This window comes from Haliotis rubra, unplaced genomic scaffold (genome assembly GCF_003918875.1).
Source record: "Haliotis rubra isolate DU_JTF1 unplaced genomic scaffold, ASM391887v1 Scf1603, whole genome shotgun sequence".
Lineage (NCBI taxonomy): Eukaryota > Metazoa > Mollusca > Gastropoda > Lepetellida > Haliotidae > Haliotis > Haliotis rubra.
Genome location: NW_025765563.1, coordinates 26483 through 48967, shown reverse-complemented (window position 1 = coordinate 48967; position 22485 = coordinate 26483). Strand labels below are relative to the sequence as shown.

Sequence of the window (22485 nt, the reverse complement as noted above, 5' to 3'; positions counted from 1 at the left end):
GGACATATCGTCAGCCATTTGTGTCAAGGTCGTTTATTTGAGGGTCAAAATCGGTTTTCAATCGACTTGCAGAAATAACAATATTGAATTGGTAGGTGTCGTTGGTGGTGCTCGATAGGCCAATAATCCATGATTATGTTTACATAAACTTTTAATCGAATGCATGCGATGGTAGCGTATCGATCAGCAAAGCAGGCGGGTGGGGTACACCGAAGGGTCCGGGTTTGTCATGATGTATTGTACTGTGAAACATTTCCAGTCGGGGGTCATCTCAAAATCAATATATACAAATTAAACTTTAATCCTCGGAAAGGCACGAGTGCCTGTGGCAGAGGTGGGAATAATTCCGCAAGAGCGACTTCGTCAACTTAATCAGTCTGTGCCGAGACAGTGCCGAGGGGTAATTGCTGCCAATGGTGGCCTTACGAAGTAGTGTACGGAAAACACAACGATTAAGTCTGCTGTTGTGTTGGCGACCTCTTGTCTATAGACGTGCGAACTCGCACCTTTCTAACATTGAAATTACATGATATAATTGCTCTTAAACTAAATAATTCTTCTGAAAATGTCTATGCGTTTCTTTTTTTGAAAATTGTACTTACATATAAAACGACAAAACTAAAAACATATTGATCTTAGTTAACGGCATGATGAGAATTGATGAAATATATCGCCGAATATCAGTGTTATCGAACTTCGCGTCAAATTCCATGCAAGTTTAACGTCTCGTGGACCAAAATGCATGCATGACTAGTGACTCCTTGCTGTGTGTATGAGAAACAATAAATACCTCAGCTCCCAGATACTGGTCAACCGTCCTGTTGTTTAAACACAAGTCCTTCAAGGTTGTCGCTTCATGAAGACACCGAGTAACCTTTCAGACAACACCGTACCACCTTGTAACAACTTACAGAGCAATGTCGTACAATTCTGTCCGGTTGTATGAACGTGCAGAGTCTGGTGATACTGTTCAATACCCTTGCAACTAAACTATGAAAGTCTTATCGCAGCATGGAAAGGTCAAAGTTGATCACAGCAGGAGGGGAGTAATAGGTTGCCCAGTTCAACATTATTCAAACATTCCAGACAGCTGCCAGGGTTTATGTCAATACAACTCATTAAATTCAACCCATCCTCACGACTGGAACCCCCATACCTACCCACCTGTACATCACACCTACCCACCTGTACATCACAACTCCACAGCTGTACATCACAGCTCGCTACCTGTACCTCACAAACACCCACCTGTACCTCACATCTCCCTAGTTTTACCTCACACCTCCCCAGCTGTGCCTCACACCTCCCAGGCTGAACCTCACGCCTCCCCAGCTGTACCTCACACATTCTCAGATGTACCTCACACCTCCCTACCTGTAACTCAAACCTTCCTACCTGTTCCTCACACTTCCCTAACTGTACCTCACACCTCCCTACCTGCACCTCACACATCCCTACCTGTGCATCACACCTCACCAAATGTACCTCACACCTCCCCAAATGTCCCTCACACCTCCCTAGCTCGACCTCACACCTCCCCACTTGTGCATCTCACCTCCCTAGCTGTACCTCACACCTCCCCAGCTGTCCCTCACACCTCCCTAGCTGGGACCTCACACCCTCACACCTCCTAGCTGTACTGCACCTGCTGTACCTCACACCTCCCTACCTGTACCCTCACACCTCCCTACTCTGTACTCTCACACCTTCCTAGCTGTACCTCACACCTCCCCTTGTAGCTGTTCCTCACACCTCCCTAGCTGTAACCTCACACCTCCCCACCTGTGCCTCACACACCTCCCCAGCTGTACCTCACACCTCCCCAGCTGTACCTCACACCTCCCCAGCTGTACAACTCACACCTCCCCAGCTGTACCTCACACCTCCCCCAGCTGTACCTCACTCACACTGCTGCAATCCCCCCAGCTGTACCCTGCTTTACAGTTTTCGTGCTGTTCCCCACTACTCTGATTTTGCCTCAACCTTCTCTGGGGCACTTCACCCACAGCACTTCTATTCCAAGAAGATAGCTATATTATACAGAATGAGTTCATTGAAGCTAATTACCTCAATACCTTGAAGGAAACGGTTACATTCGTTGATCGCTACTTCCACGGTTTATCCTACTTTTGACCAGCTTATCTCTATGACACTTTGTACAAGAACATCAACCACTGACTTAACACTCAACGCGCAACACTCCAAGTCCACTGAATGTATTGCCTGTTGTCACAGCCCGACAATTCACCGACATTCTGACTTCATGAGTGAGTGAGTTCAGTTTTACGCCGCTTTTAGCAATATTCCAGCAATATCACGGCGGGGAACACCAGAAAAGGGCTTCACGCATAGTGTCCATGTGGGGGAATCGATTCCGGGTCTTCGGTATGACGAGCGAACGCTTTAACCACTAGGCTACCCCACCACCCATGACCTATTAATGAGGCGTCCGTGGTACAATTGCAAAATTCAGTTAGTGTTTGTGAGAGAAGAGAAGAGATTCTTCGACAACATAATTATAAGAAAAACATGCTCAAGCCTTCCTATGTCTCCACCCTACTTTCCAACTTCAAGTCCACATTCCGTCGTTGCTACCGTTGCGACAAGTTCATATCACATCGCATATCAATCTGTTATCTGAGTAATATGAGACCAGAGCATGACCTCGAGAATACTGTGCGGGCGTCACCCGTGGTCTCGGTTAGACTATTGATCTTTAGTAACCTATGCTTGTCGTAAGAGACAACTAACGGGATCGGGTTGCAGTCTCGCTGACCTGGTCGACACATGTCAACGGTTCCCAATTGCGCAGATCGATGCTCATGCTGTTGATCACTGGGTTGTCTGGTCCAGACTCGATTATTTACAGACCGCCGCTATATGGCTGGAATATTGCTGAGTGCGGCGTAAAACTAACCTCTCTCACTCAAACTCACTGAGCGGGCGGGTTGACTGAGTGTACGGGGAGATTCAGTGTATTTATAATTCAGTCGTGGAAAAATTTACCTAATTTATCAGAAATAACTCTTTCCTATATAGTCTGTACAATCAAAGATGTGAATATTTATTCGGACCAAGCATTGACTGCATCCCAGTTTTGTTGTAAACTGTCAGATATCTTCACGCCTTTAAACTTTTTTATTGAAATTTTAATTGACATTCTGTCAATGTCCTGGAGTGTTTGTTTGTTGTTTAGCTACACATTAATTCCAGTTTTAGGACACATAAATTAACACAAGTCATGTTGTCCTTGGCAACAGCTCAAGATGTTATCAGAGAAAGTGAGATTACATGCCATCAATCTGTTGGATCTGAGTGCGGCGTAAAACATTTCTCTCTCACTCCAAACTTGGCAACAGCCCAAAGGTTAATCAGGGAAAGTGGATTACATGGATCATGTACATTTGCTCTTTAAATTAGATAATCCTTCAGAAAATGGCTTATGCCTTTCTTGTTCAAGAGTTTACTTACATATAAAAACATAAAGATCTTAGTAAACGGCATGATGAGAATTGATGACATATATCGCCGAACATCAGTGTTAGCGAACTCTGCGTCACATTCCATGCAAGTTTAACGTCATGGACCAACATGCATGCATGACTAGTGACTCCTTAATGTGTGAATGAGAAACAATAATTACTTCAACTCCCAGATACTGGTCAACCGTCCTGGTATCTAAACACAACTCCTTCAAGGTTGTCACTTTATGAAGACACTCAGTAACCTTTCAGACAACACCGTACCACCTTGTAACAACTTACAGAGCAATGTCGTACAATTCTGTCCGGTTGTATGAACGTGCAGAGAGTCTGGTGATACTGTTCAATACCCTTGCAACTAAACTATGAAAGTCTTATCGCAGCATGGACAGGTCAAAGTTGATCACAGCAGGAGGGGAGTAATAGGTTGGCCAGTTCAACATTATTCAAACATTCCAGACAGCTGCCAGGGTTTATGTCAATTCACCGACATTCTGACTTCATGAGTGAGTGAGTTCAGTTTTACGCCGCTTTTTGCAATATTTCAGCAATATCACTGCAGGGAACACCAGAAATGTGCTTCAAACATTGTATCTATGTTTGGAATCGAACCCGGGTCTTCAGTATGACGACTGAACGCCTTAACCACTAGGCTACCCACCACCCATGACCTCATGCGTATTATTGAGGCGTCTAGGTAAAATTGCAAAATTCAGTTAGTGTTTGTGAGAGAAGAGAAGGAATTTTTCGACAACATTTAAAAATGACATGTTCAAACCTTCCTATGTCTCCACCACACTTTCCTGCTTCAAGTCCATATTCCGTCGTTGCTACCGTCGCGACAAGTTATTATCACATATCAGCCTGTTATCTTAGTAATATGAGACCAGAGTATGACCTCGAGAATACTGTCTAGGTTAGAATATTGATCTGCAGTAAGCTATGCTTTCAGTTTCAGGACACAAAAGTTTACACAAGTCCTGTTGTTCTTGGCAACAGCACAGCTGTTACCAGAGAAAAAATGAGATTACATGACTCAATCTGTCTGAATATTATAGACATATTTCCATATGTCAGGACACCCTGCACTTCGTCAACTAGGTCACACACCACTCGTCTGGGGAGACCCGTGAAGATCCGGGTTAGAATTGTATTCAACCCATTGTCGTAGGAGGCGACTGACGGGATCGGGTGGTCAGGTTAGCTGATGCTCATGCTGTTGATCACTGAACTACAGACCGCCGCCATATTGCTGTACGATTGCTGAGTGTGGCGTAAAACTGAACTCACTCACTGTTTGTGAGGATATTTCTTTCCCCTTTTTCTCATTATTTTTATAAAAGTGTACATGACGATTGGATATTCATACATACAATATACAATGGTTGGTCCAAATGATGTGCATGAATATTTACTGAAATTAGTGCCGATACGTTATCGAAGCGATCGGCAAAACTACTTTCTGATCATTTTTGTCATTATGACAGTGCTTTCTAACACAGCTAAACAACGTACAAACCAACGAAACTGCCAAACTATTTGCCTCAAAATCTACATGTAGATGATGATTTATCCAAAGTCATGATTAAGGATAGCCCGTCCTCCCTGTCTGTACCTTGGGCTAGCATGTGTAGCCCGTCCTCCCTGTCTGAACCTGGGGCTAGCATGTGTAGCCCGTCCTCCCTGTCTGTACCTTGGGCTAGTGTCTGTAGCCCGTCCTCCCTGTCTGAACCTGGGGCTAGCATGTGTAGCCCGTCCTCCCTGTCTGTACTTGGGGCCAGCATGTGTCGCCCGTCCTCCCTGTCTGAACCTTGGGCTAGCATGTGTAGCCCGTCCTCCCTGTCGGAACCTTGGGCTAGCATGTGTACCCCGTTCTCCCTGTCTGTACCGTGGGTTAGCATGTGTAGCCCGTCCTCCCTGTCTGAACCTTCGGCCAGCATGTGTACCCCGTCCTCCCTGTCTGTACCTGGGCCCAGCATGTGTAGCCCGTCCTCCCTGTCTGAACCTTCGGCCAGCATGTGTACCCCGTCCTCCCTGTCTGTACCTTGGACTAGCATGTGTAGCCCGTCCTCCCTGTCTGAACCTTGGGCTGGCATGTGTACCCCGTCCTCCCTGTCTGTACCTTGGGCTAGCATGTGTAGCCCGTCCTCCTTGTCTGAACCTGGGCCCAGCATGTGTAGCCCGTCCTCCCTGTCTGAACCTTGGGCTAGCATGTGTAGCCCGTCCTCCCTGTCTGTACCTGGGGCAAGCACGTGTAGCCCGTCCTCCCTGTCTGAACCTTGGGCTAGCATCTGTAGCCCGTTCTCCCTGTCTGTACCTGGGGCTAGCATGTGTAGCCCGTCCTCCCTGTCGGAACCTTGGGCTAGCATGTGTAGCCCGTTCTCCCTGTCTGTACCTGGGGCTAGCATGTGTAGCCCGTCCTCCCTGTCGGAACCTTGGGCTAGCATGTGTAGCCCGTTCTCCCTGTCTGTACCTGGGGCTAGCATGTGTAGCCCGCCCTCCCTGTCTGAACCTGGGGCTAGCATGTGTACCCCGTCCTCCATGTCTGAACCTGGGGCAAGCATGTGTAACTAATCCTCCCTGTCTGAACTAGGCCTAGTGTCTGTAGCCCGTCCTCCCTGTCTGAACATGGGGTAAGCATGTGTAGCCCTTCCTCCCTGTCTGGACCTGGGCCCGGCACATGTAGCCGTCCTCCCTGTCTGAACCTTGGACTAGCACGCGTAGCCCGTCCTCCCTGTCTGTACCTGGGGCTGGCATGTGTAGCCCGTCCTCCCTGTCTGAACCTGGGCCGAGCACGTGTAGCCCGTCCTCCCTGTCTGAACCAGGGGTTTGCATGTGTAGCCCGTCCTCCCTGTCTGAACCCATGCTCAGCATGTGTAGCCCGTCCTCCCTGTCTGAACCCATGCTCAGCATGTGTAGCCCGTCCTCCCTGTCTGAACCTGGGGCTAGCACGTGTATCCCGTCCTCCCTGTCTGAACCTGGTGTTAGCATGTTTAGCCCGTCCCCCCTGTCTGAACATGAGCCCAGCATGTGTAGCCTGCCCTCCCAATCCCGTCAGAACCAAACCTGTACCTTCTCAAATTTGCCAATTTACCCCCGACAATGTCGCTTCTCTCTCAAATTCAATCGAGAGTTACAGCGAGGTGAACTAGGTGACCCTCACATTTTATCAACAAGGTTGCAGCCTTTCCAATGAAAGTCCATACCCCGAGAATGTAACGTGGGCACAGTCCACTGTGTGTGTAGGGAACACGACTAGCTTTAGTCGGCAAAACAGCCGTCAGTATCAAATAAATCTGTTTCACACTCCAAGAAGCTACATGCATGACAAAAAACGTTTTTGTTCATTATTCAGAACAGTTTCTTCTTTACTTGATTAGTCAGTTTTTGACAACCTTTCACCCCTCGCGTTTCTACTCATAGTTCGGCCTACTCTTTATCTCTTATCAGCAAACAGTTTCCCCTCTTGCCAACAGCATCATCGATTTTATGATAATATCATTGAATGTAAAATGTGCATGGATGCCGTGGGTTTTCGTTTTAAACAATACTGCAACGCCAGCATCATTACAGCAGAAGACTGCGGCAAGTGTCCCACCAGAAAGTGATATGTAACGTGGGGTCTTGGGTAGGACTGACCGCAGTGAACTGTGACATACCAGGAACTGATTAGTAACGTGGGGTCTTGGGTAGGACTGACCACAGTGACGTGTGTCCCACCAGGAAGTGATATGTAAGGTAGGGTCTTGAGTAGGACTGACCACAGTGAAGTGTGACCAACCAGGAAGTGATACGTAAGGTAGGGTCTTGGGTAGGACTGACCACAGTGAAGTGTGACCAACCAGGAAGTGATACGTAAGGTAGGGTCTTGGGTAGGACTGACCACAGTGAAGTGTGACCAACCAGGAAGTGATACGTAACATAGGATCTTGGATTGGACTGAGCACAGTGCGGTGTCCGAATCCACATTTGGAGCTACCATTCTACACTGACGTTTCTACAATGCAAACAAACTACAAAATAACGCTAAGTCTGTTTTCCACGCTGTTTATTAAAGCATCTTAGTAGCAATATGCATTAAAAAGGCAATGAGGCGACAGTAAAATATCACACATAAGAATACAGTTTCGATTGGAAAATCTTGTACGTGAATATCAGTGAACGTCACACTTAGATGAGTAGAGTTTTTATTCATTAAGTACACAATCCCATTCACAAAGGGACTATGATGCTGTTCCATGTCGAGATCGCGTTAGGAAATAGGTAACTCCCGACTGTGTAAGGATGTGGACCATGTGTGAAAAATATCAATTTTCTGTGTGTTTTTTTTTATCATTTTCTCCGAAACAGCTCGCATAACGAGGTCCCACAAACTGTTCCGGAATCTGTTTGAAACATCCTGCATACATGTACAGTTCACTAGAAGGCACAGTTAGATGTTGGTGTTTCTGTTTTCTTATACGATTTTCGCTGGCAATGTTAAACTTCTGAAAGCAGCTACTGACACTAAACCGATTTCTTCTTATACACACATTTTATCTCCTGCACAGAAATGAAACCTAATGCTTCCATCAATGACTCTTATCGGTCAACAACAACAACATGTTCGTCAAACATAAAAATTGTAAGCCACTTGAAGACTTGTGATCACATGCTGGACGCGGTACTTGTACAGTAGTATACAAACCTGCATGCACATAGTGTTCTATGGACGGCACAGATGATGCTTGTTGTGGTTTTCAAATACGTTTATCACTGGTATGGGAAAGAAATTCAGAAAGCACCAAATATATACCTATCAGGAATAAAACTATAATTGACCTGATCATGGGTCCTAAACACCTTCCATCAATGATTCTTACTCTTCACCAATATAAAGACAGTAACGACCTGTTATTCAGTTTTGACCAGAAAGTGAGTTATATTTGATAATGATCCTGACAAACTGTAACCTTTGTTATTGCTCTCTTCCCAAAGCACATCTTTAATAAAACGCATTTGGGAGAATTGTGGGAAATTGCCAGTATATATCGAGAACTTCTTCAAAACAAAATAAAAATGTACAATATATCATGACATTCGTAGCAAATGTATCTGTATAGTTACAAAAGAGTGACAAATACTTTTTTTTGCATTGCACTAAGCAAACACTGACAATCAGATTCAGACCTCTGGGACAAAACAGTTCTCTGATAATCAGTGAGTTCAAGCATGGGAAAATGTCAGCTGAATTGGTCCTCAGAATATGAACAAAATAAAGAACCCGGAAGTCGGAAAAACGGAGTCGGCCAAAGCAAAAACTGTCAGCCATTTGATCTGGGCACCAGTCATGTTAAAGGTCAGATTAATCAGTTTCACTAGGTGGGCGTCGCGATTTTAAAGTTTTTAATAATAGACTCTTATCCAAGGTGAAACGTTTTGATCTTTCAACATTCAGGAGAAATAGCATCATGCTGCATTTGGTATCACCTTCTGTTGTCTGTCACAGCTATCTTGTCTCTTGGCACAAAGATGTAATCATTTGTAGTAACTATGTGACATGGATATCATAGGAACTCTTCCACAAAATCCATTCCTTAAATGCTGACACTCAGAAAATTGGCATTTTAAAAATTAATTATTTGACAAAATCACATACCTTTGATCTGATAAAGACGTAATTTTGGATACTTAACACAATGTGTAATTCGTACAGACGAAATGTATTGAAGTCTAAAGAAGTATGCTAAACTACTTCACAATTGGGAAACATACAGTATATGTATTGTTAACTCCTGCATGAAAATATACAAACCAGGAAAGTAAAAACAACATTAAACCATAGCGACTACAACGGTTCTCTTCTGTCCATTGTGATACAACGTTCAATGTAATACTACTACAACGGTTCTCCTCTGTCCATAATGATACAACGTTCAATGTTCACTATATTGCCTTTTTTCAGTTAATAATATTTACGTACACACATTATGCATGTTTCACATAATGTCAAAAGACTCATTGCTGCCTCAAAGTAGTTTGATGATATCGTGTCTGGAATTTGATAGATCAGAATCAGATCTTGACTTCCTCAGCTGTAGACCTTCAAGCCAAGTACTTCTCTCCTTTATCAATGATTTCTTCAGCGGTAGACCTTCAAGCCAAGTATTTGCCTCCTTTATCAATGATTTCTTCAACTGCAGTTTTTCAAGCCAAGTCTTGCCTCCTTTATCAATGGTATCTTCAACTGTAGTCATTCAAGCCAAGTACTTGCCTCCTTTATCAATGATTTCTTCAACTGCAGTCATTCAAGCCAAGTACTTGCCTTCGTTATCAATGGTATCTTCAGCTGCAGTCATTCCAGCCAAGTACTTGCCTCCGTTATCAATGATTTCTTCAACTGCAGTCCTTCAAGCCAAGTACTTGCCTCCGTTATCAATGATATCTTCAACTGCAGTCCTTCAAGCCAAGTACTTGCCTCCGTTATCAATGATATCTTCAACTGCAGTACTTCAAGCCAAGCACTTGCCTCTTTTATCAATGATTTCTTCAACTGCAGTCGTTCAAGCTGAGTACTTGCCTTCGTTATCAATGGTATCTTCAACTGCCAACTGCCGTCATTTAAGCCAAGTACTTGCCTCCTTTATCAATGATTTCTTCAACTGCAGTCCTTCAAGCTAAGTACTTGCCTCCTTTATCAATGATTTCTTCAACTGCAGTCGTTCAAGCTGAGTACTTGCCTTCGTTATCAATGGTATCTTCAACTGCAGTCATTCAAGCCAAGTACTTGCCTACTTTATCAATGATTTCTTAAACTGCATTCCTTCAAGATAAGTACTTGCCTCCTTTATCAATGATTTCTTCAACAGCAGTCATTCAAGCCAAGTACTTGCCTCCTATATCAATCATTTTCTCCACTGCAGACATTCAATCCAAGTACTTGCCTACGTTATCAATGATATCTTCAACTGCAGTCCTTCAAGCCAAGTACTTGCCTCCTTTATCAAGGATTTCTTCAACTGCAGTCATTCAAGCCAAGTACTTGCCTTCGTTATCAATGGTATCTTCATCTGCAGTCATTCCAGCCAAGTACTTGCCTCCGTTATCAATGATTTCTTCAACTACAGTCCTTCAAGCCAAGTACTTGCCTCCGTTATCAATGATATCTTCAACTGCAGTCCTTCAAGCCAAGTACTTGCCTCCTTTATCAATGATATCTTCAACTGCAGTACTTCAAGCCAAGCACTTGCCTCTTTTATCAATGATTTCTTCAACTGCAGTCGTTCAAGCTAAGTACTTGCCTTCGTTATCAATGGTATCTTCAACTGCCGTCATTTAAGCCAAGTACTTGCCTACTTTATCAATGATTTCTTCAACTGCATTCCTTCAAGCTAAGTACTTGCCTCCTTTATCAATGATTTCTTCAACTGCAGTCGTTCAAGCTGAGTACTTGCCTTCGTTATCAATGGTATCTTCAACTGCAGTCATTCAAGCCAAGTACTTGCCTACTTTATCAATGATTTCTTCAACTGCATTCCTTCAAGATAAGTACTTGCCTCTTTCATCAATGATTTCTTCAACAGCAGTCATTCAAGCCAAGTACTTGCCTCCGTTATCAATCATTTTTTCAACTGCAGACATTCAATCCAAGTACTTGCCTACGTTATCAATGATATCTTCAACTGCAGTCATTCAAGCCAAGTACTTGCCTTCGTTATCAATGATTTCTTCAACTGCAGTCCTTCAAGCCAAGTACTTGCCTATTTTATCAACGATATCTTCAACTGCAGTCCTTCAAGCCAAGTACTTGCCTCCGTTATCAATGATTTCTTCAGGTGCAGTCATTCAAGCCAAGTATTTGCTTCCGTTATCAATGATTTTTTCAACTGCAGTCCTTCAAGCCAAGTACTTGCCTCTTTTATCGATGACTTCTTTAATTGCTGTCATTCAAGCCAAGTACTTGCCTCCGTTATGAAGGATTTCTTCAACTGCAGTCCTTCAAGGCAAGTACTTGCCTCCTTTATCAATGATTTCTTCAACTGCAGTCCTTCAAGCCAAGTACTAGCCTCCGTTATCAATGATTTCTTTAACTGCAGTCCTTCAAGCCAAGTACTTGCCTCTTTTATCAATGATATCTTCAACTGCAGTCCTTCAAGCCAAGTACTTGCCTCCGTTATCAATGATTTCTTCAACTGCAGTCCTTCAAGCCAAGTACGAGCCTCCTTTATCAATGATTTCTTCAACTGCAGTCATTCAAGCCAAGTACTTGCCTCTGTTATCAATGATTTCTTCAACTGTAGACCTTCAAGCCAAGTACTTGCCTCTTTTATCGATGACTTCTTTAATTGCTGTCATTCAAGCCAAGTACTTGCCTCCGTTATGAAGGATTTCTTCAACTGCAGTCCTTCAAGGCAAGTACTTGCCTCCTTTATCAATGATTTCTTCAACTGCAGTCCTTCGCTGCCAAGTACTAGCCTCCGTTATCAATGATTTCTTTAACTGCAGTCCTTCAAGCTTGCCTAATGATTTCTTCAACTACTTGCCTCCTTTATCAATGATTTCTTCAACTGTAGACCTTCAAGCCAAGTACTTGCCTCCGTTATCAATGATTTCTTTAACTGCAGTCCTTCAAGCCAAGTACTTGCCTCCTTTATCAATGATTTCTTCAACTGTAGACCTTCAAGCCAAGTACTTGCCTCTTTTATCAATGACTTCTTTAACTACAGTCATCCAAGCTAAGTACTTGACTCCGTTATCAATGATATCTTCAACTGCAGTCCTTCAAGCCAAGTACTTGCCTCCGTTATCAATGATATCTTCAACTGCAGTCATTCAAGCCAAGTACTTGCCTCCGTTATCAATGATTTCTTCAACTGCAGTCATTCAAGATAAGTACTTGCTTCCGTTATCAATGATATCTTCAACTGCAGTCATTCAAGCCAAGTACTTGCCTCCGTTATCAATGACTTCTTTAACTGCTGTCATTCAAGCCAAGTACTAGCCTCCGTTATCTATGATTTCTTCAACTGCAGTCCTTCAATCCAAGTACTACTTGCCTACGTTATCAATGATATCTTCAACTGCAGTCCTTCAAGCCAAGTACTTGCCTCCTTTATCAAGGATTTCTTCAACTGCAGTCATTCAAGCCAAGTGCTTGCCTTCGTTATCAATGGTATCTTCATCTGCAGTCATTCCAGCCAAGTACTTGCCTCCGTTATCAATGATTTCTTCAACTGCAGTCCTTCAAGCCAAGTACTTGCCTCCGTTATCAATGATATCTTCAACTGCAGTCCTTCAAGCCAAGTACTTGCCTCCTTTATCAATGATATCTTCAACTGCAGTACTTCAAGCCAAGCACTTGCCTCTTTTATCAATGATTTCTTCAACTGCAGTCGTTCAAGCTAAGTACTTGCCTTCGTTATCAATGGTATCTTCAACTGCCGTCATTTAAGCCAAGTACTTGCCTACTTTATCAATGATTTCTTCAACTGCATTCCTTCAAGCTAAGTACTTGCCTCCTTTATCAATGATTTCTTCAACTGCAGTCCTTCAAGCTGAGTACTTGCCTTCGTTATCAATGGTATCTTCAACTGCAGTCATTCAAGCCAAGTACTTGCCTACTTTATCAATGATTTCTTCAACTGCATTCCTTCAAGATAAGTACTTGCCTCTTTTATCAATGATTTCTTCAACAGCAGTCATTCAAGCCAAGTACTTGCCTCCGTTATCAATCATTTTTTCAACTGCAGACATTCAATCCAAGTACTTGCCTACGTTATCAATGATATCTTCAACTGCAGTCATTCAAGCCAAGTACTTGCCTTCGTTATCAATGATTTCTTCAACTGCAGTCCTTCAAGCCAAGTACTTGCCTATTTTATCAACGATATCTTCAACTGCAGTCCTTCAAGCCAAGTACTTGCCTCCGTTATCAATGATTTCTTCAGGTGCAGTCATTCAAGCCAAGTATTTGCTTCCGTTATCAATGATTTTTTTCAACTGCAGTCCTTCAAGCCAAGTACTTGCCTCTTTTATCGATGACTTCTTTAATTGCTGTCATTCAAGCCAAGTACTTGCCTCCGTTATGAAGGATTTCTTCAACTGCAGTCCTTCAAGGCAAGTACTTGCCTCCTTTATCAATGATTTCTTCAACTGCAGTCCTTCAAGCCAAGTACAAGCCTCCGTTATCAATGATTTCTTTAACTGCAGTCCTTCAAGCCAAGTACTTGCCTCTTTTATCAATGATATCTTCAACTGCAGTCCTTCAAGCCAAGTACTTGCCTCCGTTATCAATGATTTCTTCAACTGCAGTCCTTCAAGCCAAGTACGAGCCTCCTTTATCAATGATTTCTTCAACTGCAGTCATTCAAGCCAAGTACTTGCCTCTGTTATCAATGATTTCTTCAACTGTAGACCTTCAAGCCAAGTACTTGCCTCTTTTTTCGATGACTTCTTTAATTGCTGTCATTCAAGCCAAGTACTTGCCTCCGTTATGAAGGATTTCTTCAACTGCAGTCCTTCAAGGCAAGTACTTGCCTCCGTTATCAATGATTTCTTCAACTGCAGTCCTTCAAGCCAAGTACTAGCCTCCGTTATCAATGATTTCTTTAACTGCAGTCCTTCAAGCCAAGTACTTGCCTCCGTTATCAATGATTTCTTCAACTGTAGACCTTCAAGCCAAGTACTTGCCTCCGTTATCAATGATTTCTTTAACTGCAGTCCTTCAAGCTTTCGCGTACTTGCCTCCTTTATCAATGATTTCTTCAACTGTAGACCTTCAAGCCAAGTACTTGCCTCTTTTATCAATGACTTCTTTAACTACAGTCATCCAAGCTAAGTACTTGACTCCGTTATCAATGATATCTTCAACTGCAGTCCTTCAAGCCAAGTACTTGCCTCCGTTATCAATGATATCTTCAACTGCAGTCATTCAAGCCAAGTACTTGCCTCCGTTATCAATGATTTCTTCAACTGCAGTCCTTCAAGATAAGTACTTGCTTCCGTTATCAATGATATCTTCAACTGCAGTCATTCAAGCCAAGTACTTGCCTCCGTTATCAATGACTTCTTTAACTGCTGTCATTCAAGCCAAGTACTAGCCTCCGTTATCTATGATTTCTTCAACTGCAGTCCTTCAATCCAAGTACTTGCCTACGTTATCAATGATATCTTCAACTGCAGTCCTTCAAGCCAAGTACTTGCCTCCTTTATCAAGGATTTCTTCAACTGCAGTCATTCAAGCCAAGTGCTTGCCTTCGTTATCAATGGTATCTTCATCTGCAGTCATTCCAGCCAAGTACTTGCCTCCGTTATCAATGATTTCTTCAACTACAGTCCTTCAAGCCAAGTACTTGCCTCCGTTATCAATGATATCTTCAACTGCAGTCCTTCAAGCCAAGTACTTGCCTCCTTTATCAATGATATCTTCAACTGCAGTACTTCAAGCCAAGCACTTGCCTCTTTTATCAATGATTTCTTCAACTGCAGTCGTTCAAGCTAAGTACTTGCCTCCGTTATCAATGATTTCTTCAACTGCAGTCCTTCAAGCCAAGTACGAGCCTCCTTTATCAATGATTTCTTCAACTGCAGTCATTCAAGCCAAGTACTTGCCTCTGTTATCAATGATTTCTTCAACTGTAGACCTTCAAGCCAAGTACTTGCCTCTTTTATCGATGACTTCTTTAATTGCTGTCATTCAAGCCAAGTACTTGCCTCCGTTATGAAGGATTTCTTCAACTGCAGTCCTTCAAGGCAAGTACTTGCCTCCTTTATCAATGATTTCTTCAACTGCAGTCCTTCAAGCCAAGTACTAGCCTCCGTTATCAATGATTTCTTTAACTGCAGTCCTTCAAGCCAAGTACTTGCCTCCTTTATCAATGATTTCTTCAACTGTAGACCTTCAAGCCAAGTACTTGCCTCCGTTATCAATGATTTCTTTAACTGCAGTCCTTCAAGCCAAGTACTTGCCTCCTTTATCAATGATTTCTTCAACTGTAGACCTTCAAGTCAAGTACTTGCCTCTTTTATCAATGACTTCTTTAACTACAGTCATCCAAGCTAAGTACTTGACTCCGTTATCAATGATATCTTCAACTGCAGTCCTTCAAGCCAAGTACTTGCCTCCGTTATCAATGATATCTTCAACTGCAGTCATTCAAGCCAAGTACTTGCCTCCGTTATCAATGATTTCTTCAACTGCAGTCCTTCAAGATAAGTACTTGCTTCCGTTATCAATGATATCTTCAACTGCAGTCATTCAAGCCAAGTACTTGCCTCCGTTATCAATGATTTCTTCTTTAACTGCTGTCATTCAAGCCAAGTACTAGCCTCCGTTATCAATGATTTCTTCAACTGCAGTCCTTCAATCCAAGTACTTGCCTACGTTATCAATGATATCTTCAACTGCAGTCCTTCAAGCCAAGTACTTGCCTCCTTTATCAATGATTTCTTCAACTGCAGTCATTCAAGCCAAGTTACTTGCCTTCGTTATCAATGGTATCTTCATCTGCAGTCATTCCAGCCAAGTACTTGCCTCCGTTATCAATGATTTCTTCAACTACAGTCCTTCAAGCCAAGTACTTGCCTCCGTTATCAATGATATCTTCAACTGCAGTCCTTCAAGCCAAGTACTTGCCTCCTTTATCAATGATATCTTCAACTGCAGTACTTCAAGCCAAGCACTTGCCTCTTTTATCAATGATTTCTTCAACTGCAGTCGTTCAAGCTAAGTACTTGCCTTCGTTATCAATGGTATCTTCAACTGCCGTCATTTAAGCCAAGTACTTGCCTACTTTATCAATGATTTCTTCAACTGCATTCCTTCAAGCTAAGTACTTGCCTCCTTTATCAATGATTTCTTCAACTGCAGTCCTTCAAGCTGAGTACTTGCCTTCGTTATCAATGGTATCTTCAACTGCAGTCATTCAAGCCAAGTACTTGCCTACTTTATCAATGATTTCTTCAACTGCATTCCTTCAAGATAAGTACTTGCCTCTTTTATCAATGATTTCTTCAACAGCAGTCATTCAAGCCAAGTACTTGCCTCCGTTATCAATCATTTTTTCAACTGCAGACATTCAATCCAAGTACTTGCCTACGTTATCAATGATATCTTCAACTGCAGTCATTCAAGCCAAGTACTTGCCTTCGTTATCAATGATTTCTTCAACTGCAGTCCTTCAAGCCAAGTACTTGCCTCCTTTTATCAATGATATCTTCAACTGCAGTCCTTCAAGCCAAGTACTTGCCTCCGTTATCAATGATTTCTTCAGCTGCAGTCATTCAAGCCAAGTATTTACTTCCGTTATCAATGATTTTTTTCAACTGCAGTCCTTCAAGCCAAGTACTTGCCTCTTTTATCGATGACTTCTTTAATTGCTGTCATTCAAGCCAAGTACTTGCCTCCGTTATGAAGGATTTCTTCAACTGCAGTCCTTCAAGGCAAGTACTTGCCTCCTTTATCAATGATTTCTTCAACTGCAGTCCTTCAAGCCAAGTACTAGCCTCCGTTATCAATGATTTCTTTAACTGCAGTCCTTCAAGCCAAGTACTTGCCTCTTTTATCAATGATATCTTCAACTGCAGTCCTTCAAGCCAAGTACTTGCCTCCGTTATCAATGATTTCTTCAACTGCAGTCCTTCAAGCCAAGTACTTGCCTCCTTTATCAATGATTTCTTCAACTGCAGTCATTCAAGCCAAGTACTTGCCTCTGTTATCAATGATTTCTTCAACTGTAGACCTTCAAGCCAAGTACTTGCCTCTTTTATCAATGACTTCTTTAATTGCTGTCATTCCAGCCAAGTACTTGCCTCCGTTATCAATGATTTCTTCAACTGCAGTCCTTCAAGGCAAGTACTTGCCTCCTTTATCAATGATTTCTTCAACTGCAGTCCTTCAAGCCAAGTACTAGCCTCCGTTATCAATGATTTCTTTAACTGCAGTCCTTCAAGCCAAGTACTTGCCTCCTTTATCAATGATTTCTTCAACTGTAGACCTTCAAGCCAAGTACTTGCCTCTTTTATCAATGACTTCTTTAACTACAGTCATCCAAGCTAAGTACTTGCCTCCGTTATCAATGATATCTTCAACTGCAGTCCTTCAAGCCAAGTACTTGCCTCCGTTATCAATGATTTCTTTAGCTGCAGTCATACAAGCTAAGTACTTGCCTCCGTTATTAATGATTTCTTCAACTGCAGTCCTTCAAGCCAAGTACTTGCCTCCGTTATCAATGATATCTTCAACTGCAGTCATTCAAGCCAAGTACTTGCCTCCGTTATCAATGATTTCTTCAACTGCAGTCCTTCAAGATAAGAACTTGCTTCCGTTATCAATGATATCTTCAACTGCAGTCATTCAAGCCAAGTACTTGCCTCCGTTATCAATGACTTCTTTAACTGCTGTCATTCAAGACAAGAACTAGCGTCCGTTATCTATGATTTCTTCAACTGCAGTCCTTCAAGCCAAGTACTTGCCTTCCTTTGTCAATGATTTCTTCAACTGCAGTCCTCCAAGCCAAGTACTTGCCTTCGTTATCAATGGTATCTTCATCTGCAGTCATTCCAGCCAAGTACTTGCCTCCTTTATCAATGATTTCTTCAACTCTAGACCTTCAAGCCAAGTACTTGCCTCTTTTATCAATGACTTCTTTAACTGCAGTCCTTCAAGCTAAGTACTTGCCTTCGTTATCAATGATATCTTCAACTGCAGTCCTTCAAGCCAAGTACTTGCCTCCGTTATCAACTGTATCTTCCACTGCAGTCCTTCAAGCTAAGTACTTGACACCTTTATCAATGATATCTTCAGCTGCAGTCATTCAAGCCAAGTGCTTGACTCCTTTATCAATGATTCTTCAACTGCAGTCCTTCAAGCCAAGTACTTGCCTCCGTTATCAATGGTATCTTCCACTGCAGTCCTTCAAGCTAAGTACTTGCCTCCGTTATCAATGATATCTTCAACTGCAGTCATTCAAGCCAAGTACTTGCCTCCGTTATCAATTGTATCTTCCACTGCAGTCCTTCAAGCTAAGTACTTGCCTCCGTTATCAATGATATCTTCAACTGCAGTCATTCAAGCTAAGTACATGCCTACGTTATCAATGACATCTTTAACTGCTGTCATTCAAGCCAAGTACTGGCTTCCTTTGTCAATGATTTCTTCAACTGCAGTCCTTCAATCCAAATACTTGACTCCGTTATCAATGATATCTTCAACTGCAGTCCTTCAATCCAAGTACTTGCCTCCGTTATCAATGATTTCTTTCAAAGCAGTCATTCCAGCCAAGTACTTGCCTCTTTCTTCAGAGACTTCTTCGTTGACCTTCAAGCTACGCATTAGCCTCCTCTAAGACGGACTTCTTTAAAGGTAGACTTCCAAGTAAAGTACTTGCCCCTTCAGCAAGTCATCTAAGTTATTATCCCTTTTACCAAGGACTTCTGTAACTGTCGACCTTCAAGTTACGTACTTGCCCCCTATCGGTTCATTTCATGGTTGTCAGTTTCTTGATTTCGTATACTTTTTTTCATCTCCGACTGACGAGTTTAAGCTCTGTCTGGCTTGTACATAGTCAGATAGTACACATCAGCCCTCATTATTGACCTCATTATGTCATTCAATGGCTTGACATTCCTCTTTGACTCACCACCTGATGTAAGTGTTTCTATGATTTGTCTGCAGTCCACTTTAAGGGCAATGTTCAAGGCGTCATCCCCTGTACTGTCAACCAGTGTCAGATCAGCACCTCTACTTCTCAGGTAGTCAAACACTGCAACTTTACCATGTAACACTGATGTCATGATACATGATAAGCCACCTTTGTCTTGAACATCAATATTGAACTTGTCTGATATATGCTTCACAATGTCAAGGTGACCGAATTTGCACGCAAGATGTAGAAGAGTGAGTCCATCCTTGTCCACCAGTGTATGGTCAGCATCTCGGGACATCAGGAACTTCACCAGACTCATATGACCTCCAACAACAGCTCTCATCAGAGGCGTGCAACCATTCTTACCCCTTGTGTTGATGCCAAAGTTGTCAATGACCTTCCTAACAATGGATTTGTTCCCTCCTTGACAAGCTGCATGAAGAACATTATCATTCTGTGGAGTAGTCAAAGATGGAATACCACCATTTGTTACAATCAATTCATAAGCCTCCATCTTTCCACTGAGAGCTGCCATCATTATTGGCGTCCATCCATCTTCTCCCGGACTGTTGATGTCAAACAGAGGCAGGAGGTACTTTATGATGGACGTGTTTCCTCCCTGACAAGCAAGATGCAGTAAATTGTTCCTGGAGAGATCCAGCAGTTCTTTCTCAACACTTTGTGACACAAGGAGGCTGAAGACATTCTTCTGTCCTGCCCAGGCTGCATGCATAACTGGTGTGCAGCTATTCCGTCCTTTAGCATTTATGTCCATCATCTTCAGAATACAATAGCTGAGTCTCCGCCAAGATATGCAAAATGTAGAACATTATCATTGCAGTCATCGGTTAGATTCAGCTCAGCTGCCTTTGACACAAGAAAATGATAAAAAAAAGCTTTGCCTGCCTCCATGATAGCTGTTCTGTTGTTGAATCCCCGGTGATTGACATCACTCTGCTGTAGGAGGTATTCTACTATTGAAGTGTTCCACCAGGACAGGCTAAATGAAATATGGGCGCGTTGTAATCATCTTTAAGTGACATGTCAGCTACTTTAGAGACAAGGTCAAACACGCTCTTCACTCCATTCACATCACAGGCGTCCTGCCATCTTGTCCACGAGTGTTGATGTCAAACAGCGGAAGCAGATGCTTTATGATGGACCTGTTTCCTCCTTGACAGGCGAGATGAGGAACGTTGTTACCATAGTCATCAGCTATAGTGAGATTTGCTTGCTGTGAAACATGCACATGTCTGTTTCCTAACGAGGCTGCTATCATCGCTGGTGTCAAACCCTTCTTTCCCCTGGTGTTGATGTCAAACATTTGAAGAACACACTGAACGATCGTGGACCCGCCTCCCTTACATGCTGAGTGTAGGACACTATCTCTGTAGTCATCGATCACTTTCAGATCGGCGTTCTTTGAGACCAGAAAATCGAAAACACTTTTGTTTCTGACAGAAGCTGCCTTCATGATTGCTGTTCTCCCACTGTCTCCCAAACTGTTGATGTCAACATGTGGAAGTAGTTGTTCCACTATTGACTTATTTCCACCCAGACAAGCTAAATGAAACACAGAATTGCTGTGGTCATCCTTCAGCGATGTATCAGCTCCCTCTGAGACAAGCAGATCAAACACACTCTTCACTCTGTTGACAGCTGCGTACATCACAGCCGTCCTGCCATCCTGTCCACGGCTGTTGATGTCAAACAATGGAAGCAGATGCTCTGTGATCGACATGTCTCCTCCCTGATATGCGAGGTGAAGCATGTTGTTACCGTGTTCGTCAGTCAGATTGAGATTCACTTCTTTTGAAACAAGCAAGTTGAAAACATCTGACTTTCCAAATCGAGATGCTACCATAACTGGTGACCAGCCATTCGTTCCCCTCGCATTGAGGTCAGGTGTTGTCAGCAAATGTTCAAGAATGGCTACATTCCCGCCCTCACATGCAAAATGTAAAACGGTGTTACTGAAGTGGTCAGTCAGTTCCAGATCAAGTTTTTGTGACACAAGAAAATCAAAAACATGAATGTGCCCTGACTCAGCAGCTTTCATAAGTGCAGTCCTGCCGAGATAATCCGAACTGTTGACTTCAGATTTTGGCAGTAGACATTCCACAATGGATAGGTTCCCACCTACACATGCTGACTGAAATACAGTGTTGCTGTAGTCATCCTTCAAAGATACGTCAGCCCCCTCTGACACAAGCAGGTCAAACACGTCCTGGCAGCTGCATACATAACTGGCGTCCATCCTCTATTCCCACGACTGTTGATGTCATACATTGTCAGTAGATGTTTCACAATGGAGACATGTCCACCATGACATGCCAGGTGAAGGATATTGTTGTTGTTGTCATCTTTCGGGTGAAGATCAGCCTTTGCTTAATCCAGCTGGTCAAATGCATGTCAATCGTTGTCAGTAGAATGTCAGGTATGTCATCAAGGAGGCAGGTTAAAAGAAGGAGACTGTTGTTGTCATCGTCAGTCAATGACAGGTCTGCATTTTGTGACACGAAGTCGAACATATCCATCCTCCTTGACAACAGAGCACACATCACAGGCGCCATACCGTTATTCCCTTGACAATCTTTGTCTGTTGATGGTAACAACGAACTTACAATGGATTCATTTCCATATATACATGCCAGATGAAGAACAGTGTTGTTGTTGCTATCACGTAAGGTTAAATCACTTGTGCCTTGTTTGACTAGATAATCAGAGAGATCATTCTTGCCCGTGACAATTGCATGCATAATTGGTGTCCAGCCATTCACTCCTCGACTGTTGATATGACAAGTGTTACTTTTCTTCAGCTTTTTTTCAACATATTTGACAAGTGAAATGTTTCCATACTGACAAGCCAAATGTAACAGGTTATTGTTCATGGCATCACACAGTGTGATATCAGCTTTATGAATCACTAGAATTTTCAAACTGTCCATCTGTCCACCAGCAACTGCAAACATAACTGGCGTCCAACCATTCACAGCACGTCTGTTGATGTCACAATGGGGAGGAGTCGGTCTATGATGTCATTGTTCCCGAGGAAACAGGCATAATGGAGAATGCAGTGCTTTGTATCATGAGACTTGGTTCCAACATCTAGAACCATTTGTTGCACTTTGTCTGCAACTTCCTTCCTTTTCCAGATGGGATGCATGATGTAGTTACTGAACGTGCCATCAACAATAGCTTCAGCCAGCCTGGCGGTAATGACGTCACTGTGAGCACCTGGGAAATAAATGGCAGTCTGTTCTGCTGGAGCGGTGTCATGCAGCTGGTCACGTACATGGTCACAGATGAACTTTAAACTACAGTTATGGAGGAACAGCTCTGGTGTAATATCCAATATGGCAGACATACACATGTCATGT

General features: G+C 42.9%; 3 protein-coding genes across 3 annotated transcripts; all 3 read right to left on the bottom strand.

Moving 5' to 3' along the window:
• Positions 1–4451: 4451 nt before the first annotated feature.
• On the bottom strand, positions 4452–6025 carry LOC124271485 (ribosomally synthesized cyclic peptide ustiloxin B precursosr-like). Its single transcript, XM_046706638.1, has 2 exons — positions 5098–6025; positions 4452–4486 (listed from the first exon to the last, which is right to left on the bottom strand). Exons 1-2 carry the CDS (start codon positions 6023–6025, stop codon positions 4452–4454), a joined length of 963 nt encoding a protein of 320 aa, XP_046562594.1.
• A 12973-nt stretch (positions 6026–18998) lies between these two features.
• On the bottom strand, positions 18999–19883 carry LOC124271484 (ankyrin repeat domain-containing protein 2-like). Its single transcript, XM_046706637.1, has one exon. The coding sequence runs from the start codon at positions 19881–19883 to the stop codon at positions 18999–19001; it is 885 nt and encodes a 294-aa protein (XP_046562593.1).
• A 309-nt stretch (positions 19884–20192) lies between these two features.
• LOC124271483 (putative ankyrin repeat protein RF_0381) lies at positions 20193–21362 on the bottom strand. Its single transcript, XM_046706636.1, has one exon. The coding sequence runs from the start codon at positions 21360–21362 to the stop codon at positions 20193–20195; it is 1170 nt and encodes a 389-aa protein (XP_046562592.1).
• Between the last annotated feature and the right edge of the window lie 1123 nt (positions 21363–22485).